This window comes from Cyprinodon variegatus, unplaced genomic scaffold (assembly GCF_000732505.1).
Source record: "Cyprinodon variegatus isolate N-32 unplaced genomic scaffold, C_variegatus-1.0 Scaffold29, whole genome shotgun sequence".
Lineage (NCBI taxonomy): Eukaryota > Metazoa > Chordata > Actinopteri > Cyprinodontiformes > Cyprinodontidae > Cyprinodon > Cyprinodon variegatus.
Genome location: NW_015150482.1, coordinates 2174963 through 2184349, shown reverse-complemented (window position 1 = coordinate 2184349; position 9387 = coordinate 2174963). Strand labels below are relative to the sequence as shown.

The window sequence follows — 9387 nt, the reverse complement described above, 5'->3', positions numbered from 1 at the left end:
ACACATCCATCTATCTCTGTCTATATATAGGTATATTTAGTTTTGTCGTTCAGAGTACATTAGCATGGTGAGCAGTCTCTCTAAGAATGAATCCAGCTTTGTGGTACCGGAAAGTCAGGGTTAATCCTGAAGTTGTCTCGCTAACCCAGTAATCCTGCTTCGTGGTAGAGACCTCTGGCTTTGTGTTTACACAAAGCGGCTATGTGGATCCCTCCTTATGTAATAGTTTCAGGTTGCATTACTGTTACCTGAGTCACATTTGCTTTCTAATCTTGAGCCTTACATTGCTTTCCAGCCTTACTCAGCAAAAAAACTGAGATTTCCACAGAAACCTTGAATGTTTCAGTGCTTTGTTCTCTGTAGATGCGGACAGACCTTAACTATGCAATATTTCACCTTTGAAATACAAGCCTTCAGTCAACACATCTTTCCATGTCATGACACTTTAATACATCATTATTAAACCAATGATTTGGCAATTTCCAACATAAAACTACTTTGGCTTTTCAGTATCGTTCACCTTTGCTCCTAGTAAGCCGGTAATACTGTTAGATTGATGTGATTTATCTAAAAGTTTTATTTTTTTCCATCAAGGCTGAGAATGTGAAGCAAAAAATCATTAATAAATCAATTACTGCCATAAAACTGGATTTGGGGCATTGATGTTTTCTGTCTGTAACATGTCATTAGTGGTACCAGGTCTTAAAGCCAACAAGAAACTGAACAAAAATAAGGATAGTTATAAAAATTTTTCCATAAGCATGTTATCAATCTTGTTTTGTTTAAATAAGATTTAAATAAATTAACAGATTACAGATGAGCAAATTCAATAAATGTCATATACCCATCTGTATCTTGAACCCATGAAGCTTATTTAGACATACATTATTATTATTTATTTTTTTAATAACCTTTGATTTTAAAAGATAAATATGAAAAACTTTTAACCATGGTTCTGTGTGGTCATAACAAGCCATCAGTGTCTTACCCTTATGCTACATTCAGAACACAACGCTGGAAGCAGCAAAAAAGCTTCTGCAGCTTCATTTTTTATTCCTTTTCACATTAAGGTTAAACACACATCAAGAGCAGCTTTGATGCTCCTGAAGCACATCTGGTAAAGTATGTCTAGATGAGTCGGATGCTCCTGCTGCTCCTATGTTCAATGGCACAAAGCGGTTTTGCTATATTTGCTTCTGATCATCTGCGCACCAGATGATCAGAAGCTCATGAGGCGCAGCTACTGCTGGTCAAAACATGCTGCTGGATCTTTTGCTGCACCTTGATGCGTGTCAACCATTGACTTTGAATATAAACTAGCGGCTTCTGCTGCCTCTAGCACGTGCAGCCTGAACATAGCATTAGTCTTGGATAAGGCACTGCAGTAAATTAACTACAGTTCTTTCTATAGCAGTTTCTATACTATGAAGCATGGAGAAAACATTAAGTAATAAAACATATGTTTAACTAAACACAAACAGAAAATTATGCCCACCTTTGGTCATTCATCCAAGCAAAGAAATGGACATGACCACGCCCATGAACTGCGTGAAGAGGATTAGTGGAGTGAAGAAAGACCACACTGGCCAAAGTGCAATATTAAAGCTGCAAGACAAGAAGAAATATGTTAATAAAATCTACAGATGAGCAATGAAGAGGCCAAGCATGGTTTTGATTTGCTGTAATTGGAGATCATTTTTTAAGGAACAACCTAAAAAAAAATTAAATACCCTAATCAAGGTAGCTAAATTGTAGTAAAATATAATTAACTTATGTAACTATACAATGAATAGCAGGAGCTATGAAACGCATCACAGCCCCTGCAACTAGTAAGTTTGTACAAATTACAGTAATTGCAGTGGAAAGGTAGATTACTCAACTAAAATAAATCATTTAAACTGCTTTTGTAACTGTTAAATCATTTCTGTCTTCAAAAGCAAAAACATTACTCTACTTTTTTCTATTAGGCATCTACTTTTATTCATTTCAAAGCATTTATTTCAACTCATAGGTACACTGGGCAGTGAAACAAATCTTTTATTTTGCAGTTTTTATACTTAGTCAACAATGGAATGAACCACCAGTAAACGACCATCGCAAGAAAGAAATTTCACTCTTTTGATCAAAATGCTTCTTTCTGCTAACATAAGATATCTGCTCTCACTTGTGCATGTATTTTCAATTGTCTTTGTGTTTTGTGTGTTTTACCTGCATGATGCAGCAATAAAGGCTGCAGTGGTAATGGGAGGAATAGCAGGGTACTCTTGGTCATAGTGCTGAATGCCTTTGAACCACTCCAGGTACACAATGCAAAACGTGGCCAGAGACAAGCAGATCCCAAGAAGTATCACACCCACATTAAACCACCAGCTGAAAAAAAGGATATATTCCATCAGCTGTAGGGCTTTAGTAGAAAAATAATATCACATGACAGTTTTCCAGGTGGTCTCATATATCAGTGGCTCCCTCTGTATCAAATCCACGGTTACAGAGTTTAACCTCTGGAGAAAAAAACAATCACATTTGACTATGACTGAGAATAATTTAAACAGAGCTCCCTTCTTAGAATTTGAATTAATATTTACCCACAGCATACATTATACAAAGTTCTTCCAGCTGTAATTACTCAATACAATAGAAAACCACTTCAAAGTGCCATGTTACCTTTTATGCAGAACAAAGCTACTGAAAATAGTCTGCTAACTGAGAAATATGAGAATTCCCTTTGATTGTGTGCAAACAGTGTTTGTATACATATTTATTTAATTTTTTTCCCCAATTAAGTGTCCACACACTGCCGACTTTAGTAGAAGTCAATAAGTATGTCACATCTTGATTTAGCTATGTTTTTCCCTAAAGATGACACTGGTCCACAGACCAGTATTCAGGTGATATCACATACTTCCTCTAAGATTTAGCTCTGCCCTCTGGTTTGGTTGTTCCAAAACTTTAGCTAAATCCAAATTCCTCAGATCGTTGCTCCTCGCTCCACTTGCTTCGTCTTTTGCCAGGTCACCAGTAAGAACAGTAAAGCGGAAACGAAAGGAACTGCAGACTACTGTGCTGAATGCAGACAGCCTTTAGGCTCCGGACATCATTACTGTACACGACTGAAACACCCATGGATGATGCAGTTCAAATTGGGACTACCGTATACTAGAGACAAACTATAAAACATTTACAACACAAATGTAGTGAATGCTGAAGCCCATCATTACATAAACCTAAAACTCATGATGGGGCTTCCAGTACATTTGGAAGCATCACACAAACTTAACATGAACATATCATGTAAAAATGCATATTGTTAAACTCTGTGAGGTGGGCTGTGCCTATACGCCCTGTCATGCAAAGGATTCTGGGAAGTCGTTTAGCTCCTATAAACTTGGTAAGAACATCGGGAGGTCCCTATGTTAAATTAATTAAATTAAATTAAGAGGGTTTTCATTAGGAAATATTGGTAATGTTTCCAAATACTACTGAATGAATCTTAAATGTAAAAACCATTTAAAAGCAAACATTCATGTCATTCTCTTACTTTTACTTGTATACCGCTCGTTGGCAGTGCACCACCCAAGAGTTAATGTTTTAATGCTGCTGTCTTTTTGGGAGCCTGCTCAGAGGAAGACACCTGTTGTCTAATTTGATTATCCTTCTTTTTCTGTACGTTTTTCAGTCTCTCCTCTTTGTTTCATTGTAACACATAATACTTTTAAAATGGACTGATATCAGAGCAACTTCTTCCTGTGATTAGATCCTTTGTAACCTCTCTGCAAACTATAGCTTGAGCTGAATGCTGGTAATGGTTAACACCAAAGAGTAACTAGGGATATTTAATAAAAAGTACCAACAGGTTGTTGTTGTCGTCTTCCTTTTTTTGTGAACATATCTTTGATTTCTGATAAATCTGATTTTTAGCTAATATAATAAGTAGTATGTAGTATCTGCTACTACTGATTTGGAAGACCATAGCCACATTATATCCCGATACAAAGATTAAAATCCATTTGATCAAATAAAATAAGGTAATATATGCCAAGCATCCACGCCTATAGTATTTGATAGTTCTGTGACGAGCCTAAATAGATTTCCTGCACTGGGTGCAATAAACATTCATACTTTTTTCAAAGTGCTATTCAAGCCTATTTTTATTCTTTTTCTCACTTTTTCCACATTGGTTCTTGGATTTTTCTTTCTATTATTTTTACAACTCTTTTAGGAGTTATTGAATTGGAACCCCCCTTATTACTTCCTTGTTTATCCATTGCATAAAAGCTCAAAATTATACCACCACTCTAGCAGTTTCATTGTAAATATTAAAAAAAGGGTTTTATTTACTAACAAACTGAGCAAAAACAAAACATAAAACAAAGAATAAGACCAGGTACTATTAATTACAATAAAAATGCTATAATGAAACAAATGGTCATAGTAATGCTTATGAAAATAGAAGAGAAAAATATAATAATTCCTATTTTATTCCAGACCTTATGGTAGTTCTTACGCATTTTTATTTCTTGTTTGATTTCATGTACTGAACAGCAGTAGCTAAACTGGTTTAATTGTACTGTGAGCAGTTATAATAATAAAGCATTCCATTCATTCTACACGATCTTATTGTTTTGAACCATAAAGCAGAAAAGGTATTGGAGAAACACAGGACACAAAGCACACAGAAATGTCTCTACTAATAGGAAAAAAACCCAGACAGGTGGTACATGAATGTATGCTGAGAGGTTAATTATCTTGTGTAATCAAATCCCTCTAAACATGACTTTTACTTCTGTTTACCTCTGTATGTGCAACTCTAAGGTTCTTGCATAGTGAGATTGTGTATGCTCTGAAACCATAGTCTCCCATGTTAGACATCAATATTAGTAGATCACCCAACATTATACCTCTCTAGGCCAGGAGTGCTGCCTCTTTAATATTAGTGGCACAATAACTCCAAGACCACAGTTTGTTTTCAATCATGCGAAAAATATAAAATAGTACATCAATAGAAATGTTCACTTTACTTACAATAGCATATGGGTCATCTTAAAATATAAATAAAAGAAATTTAGTTTCACATTTAATTTCATTTTAGATTTTTGCAATTATTGTTTGGATTCTGGAAATCAGTTTTACCTCTTGACATCCTCGTTCTCCATAATTACACGCAGGAAATCTGTATAGTAGGTCACAACTACAGTTGCCACGATCCAGAAAACGGAGTGTCTGTTGATGCGAGGGAGAGGTTTCTGATCTTTTTCATCCTGACCTGAAAAGTAACACACACATCAAAAGTTTCAAAGAGTAGCAGCACATGTATTCAAGAGCAGTTATTAGGGGTGCAACGATTAATCGGCCGGCCACTTCTATTAACCTCTAAAACTCCAATCAATATGGCAAATGTTTTCAAAGAAATGCTGATCTTAATCCTGTTCCTTTGTTTGAAAATATTCTAATTGCCATTTCGTTTTGTTGTTTATTTTTCAGATAAGCATACAATAATTAGTAAAATACAAGACTATTGACTATAAAACAGTAAGGACTATCACATCCAAATTATTTATCTTCACCTACAATCAAGGAGGATTTAGGCCCAAGCTTTATCTTTCCTTAGCAGAATGTGCAAAGCTGCCGCTGTCAGATTTAAGCAGCTTTTGAGCTGAAAACTGATATCTTTCTTTGAGTTAATCTTGCCTTTCAGAGAGCTATTAATCTCTATAATTTAGTGGCTGATTAAACGTCTCTGAGCCGTTCTTGGCTGCAGAAATGGGTTCGGCATGCTGGACCTCTCTGTGCAAAGTTTCCAATGAACTAACTGGCATAAAGAAGCAGCAACATTACGATGTAAAGTCTAAAAGGAAATCAGACTTACCAGAAAATATTGGTATTTAAACTATAGAAGTACACATAAAGATAACAGAAACACCCCAGGAATGTATGGCACTAGTCATGTATCATGACTAATAAAGCCTTTTACCACAATCAAAACAATAATGAAATGCTGTATTTAAAACATGTGATAACCTCAAAGCTGGACGACTGTCAATTGTGCGCTGTTTAAAGGAGATGCCACTGGATAGAAAAAGAAGCTGACTATAATAATTCTATTAATTTAGTATTAGAATAAAGTCAAACCGTAAAGTTGACAAGTTTCTTTATAGAAAACAAACTATGTGAAAAATGGCAACAAGTGATACATTACTAGAAGGCAATAACGTGAGATGCAAGTGAGAGACAAACTATAAAATCTCAAATATGCAGCTCCATGCAAACGTATCCACATGTCAATGTTTTTACAGACTTAAGTGCATTTCATTAAAATTTTTAAACTTAGACCAATATCACTTTATAATTTAATGCGCAATTTTTCAAAAATATAAATCTAGAAAGGCTAGTGTGTGTTTATTACTGTTAAAGTCTTTTGCAACAGTTGGTCTTCTCGATTTGTCCTTTGTGTAATTTAATCAAATTAAAAATCTTTTATGAGCCTTCTGAGGTTTGTTGGAGAACATCAGTAAAACAACCAGCATCATGACAACTGTCAGCCATGAACCCCAAAAACTGACCCTGATATAAAGAGGGAAAGAAAAACATTGTTAAAAGAAAGAAAAATATTAAAACTACCATTTCCAGTTTCCCAATAGCATTGTAGGGACATATTAAACATGTGGAGATGGTTTCCTCATCAGGTGGGTCTGAACCAAACTGCTGATCCTATAACAAAGACTGAAAAATAATATCGCTGTGAATATATAACTATAGTGGGAGCAACACACACGTTTTTTGTTGGGATTTTTTTTTACACAGGGACAGGAATGCTTATTAGAGTGTATTTAAAGCAAGAAATATAGAAACAAATCCTAAGGGAAATTTTGATTTGTGGCAAAGGTCTGCCTTTTATTACAATTAACTTTAATATAGAGCTGTAGCCTGATAAACTAGACTAAATGCGAGATTAAATGTGTTATTTAGTTTGGCCCTAAATAACACATTTAATCTCTTCAACAGAAGATTGTTGATGAGAACAACCCGTGGGGCTCGAACTCAGAACCTCAAGATTCCAAGCTCTCTGCCCTAACCCAGGGGTGCTCAAGTCCAGTCCCCAAGAGCTACCATCCTGTAACTTTTAGATGCATCTCTTCTCTAACACCTGAATCGAAAGGCTAAATCCCTTCATTAAGCCCAGCAGAGGCATAGTAACGAGCCACTCATTTGATTCAGGTGTGGTAAAAACTGGGTGCATCAAAAAGCTGCAGGATAGTAGCTCTTGAGGACTGGGTTTGAGCACCCCTGCCCTTATCAGTAGGCCACCACTCCCTTTTGATGGCATTTTGTATGAGATATAACCCTGCTTATAAATACAGATGACTGGGGGATGCTCACTGTAGAATTAGACGTGTTTAATGGAGTCAAATATATGAATGCTTTGTGATAGACAACTAGACACTGGAAGAGGTGTCAAATTAGTTTGCGTTCAATAGATTCAAAAGTAAGCATACCATGACATACACTGTTTATTTTTTGTGTGGAACGAGCATATAAAAACAAACTAATGAAAGTATCACTCGATTTCAGAGGAAGTTCATGACCTGCAATATGACTTTATGTATACATTTATACTCTCGTGGCTTCTTCTCTCCTGTTAATGCCTTTATCTTTGTTTATGACAAATTATCTAATGACAGCACATACACACTTTCATTACTTTCACGGTTCCACGGATATGTTTTAATGGCGATGATTAAAAAGGGGTGAAACAATAGCTGTTTTTTTGTCCTCCTCTGCCCACTGTATTTCAATGAGAGCCTTTTGAAGCTTACTCTTTTCACCGTCGACAGCCGACGTCGTCGTCTGCATGAGAAGCTCCGCATCTCTTTTAAATCTGTTGCGCAGCGTCGCTAACTCGCTGTCGTTAAACATTTTTGTTCAACTCATTAGCTTTAAAAGCCTACTGTATAGAAGTCCCTTCCGGTTTGGAAGAAGCGTCGCTCGCTAATGACGCAATATACGCGACAGCTGCAGTTTTGTTGTGATGTAAAATAACTACTGAGAGAAAATCTATACAGATTAGATTAGTAAACATAATGCCTGCATGTTAAAATTAAGTATAAATGAGTAAACATAAAATTAGTCTATTAAGATAAAACACAATTTTTACTATTTTTTTATTTGTATTGTATAATTATTATTTAACTTTCTTATATTGACCAATTGTGGCTTGATTGTATGATTGACTTATTATATTATCTCACAATGACCATTTTTTACATGGGTATCTATATTTATATATATATATATATATAGTTATTGCACTGGGTGTCAGATATATAGAGAAACAGGTTATTGCAAAGGGGATCAAACAGTAATTTCACATTATTCCTTGCACAAGTTGTTGTTATTGTAGTGTCGAATTGTAGAGTCTGGTTGCAGCAGGGATGAATGACCTGCGGTAGCGCTCCTTTTTACGAGCCAGGGGTAAAAGTCTTTCACTAAAGGATCTGCTCAGCTCCTCTACAGTCTGGTGCAGAGGATGGAAGGTGTTTCCATGATAGATGTAAACTTGGACAGCTTACAACCTTGGTTATATAATGACCATGCATTTACGCCATTAATATGATGCAATTTGAGCTTAGCTGCCTTTAATATTTTTGTGTCTTGGCTACATCATAACCCAACCATGTTATAATCATATTCAAGTTATGTTTTAGAATTACCTTAGTAATTTTAGAACTGATATCTATTAGTTTTGACACGGCAACCTGATGAGTACGGCTTCGCCATATTTTTATAAAACTAACATTTTGATTTCCCTTTGTAACTAATAAAGTATTTTTAAATATAATATACGAGATTTCCAACAACATATAACAAAACCTGTCTCTTAAAAATATCGAAAGATACGTCATAACTTACCACTAGATTTAGTCTTAGATGAGCAAATCAATTCCATTCAGTTACCCCTTAGTTATGTCATCTCAAAACCAAATCATATAAACAAGATATTCTCAGTGGGCCAACTAATACATTTAAAATCTGCAGATAATTTAATTATTAGTTCAGTTTTTCCAGTATGAAACCAATTTTTATATAAACAATTATTTCTGTATGTTCATTATTTGTTCTATGCATTATGCGAATAAAGGGGTACTACACCTTTCATCTATGTAGCTAATCTGACATTGAATAAAATAATTTTAATCAGTTTTTACTATTCTGCCAGTCCTCATTAACTTTACAGAATACATAGTAGCTGGCTATGTGCCATGCCTCATCTGGAGTCCACTGTATACCTTTACATAGAGCAAGAATCTGACACTGTTGTCCCATTTCTGAACTCTCTGAAGTGTGAAGCTAAAGAATCTACTATGATACAGAACTACATGATTTAGGTTT

The 9387-nt window shown here is 35.3% G+C and overlaps 1 protein-coding gene across 1 annotated transcript in view; it reads right to left on the bottom strand.

Moving 5' to 3' along the window:
• The window catches only part of tmem128 (transmembrane protein 128), a 10077-nt gene extending 2099 nt beyond the window's left edge, over positions 1-7978 (bottom strand). Inside the window, exons 1-4 of the mRNA XM_015398418.1 lie at positions 7815-7978; positions 5131-5263; positions 2209-2370; positions 1496-1605 (exon numbers count right to left, since the gene is read on the bottom strand). Of these exons, the coding sequence (XP_015253904.1) occupies positions 1506-1605; positions 2209-2370; positions 5131-5263; positions 7815-7914 (495 nt within the window). The 5' untranslated portion in view covers positions 7915-7978 and the 3' untranslated portion in view covers positions 1496-1505. The remainder of the gene's footprint in view (positions 1-1495; positions 1606-2208; positions 2371-5130; positions 5264-7814) is intronic.
• Positions 7979-9387: the final 1409 nt, after the last annotated feature.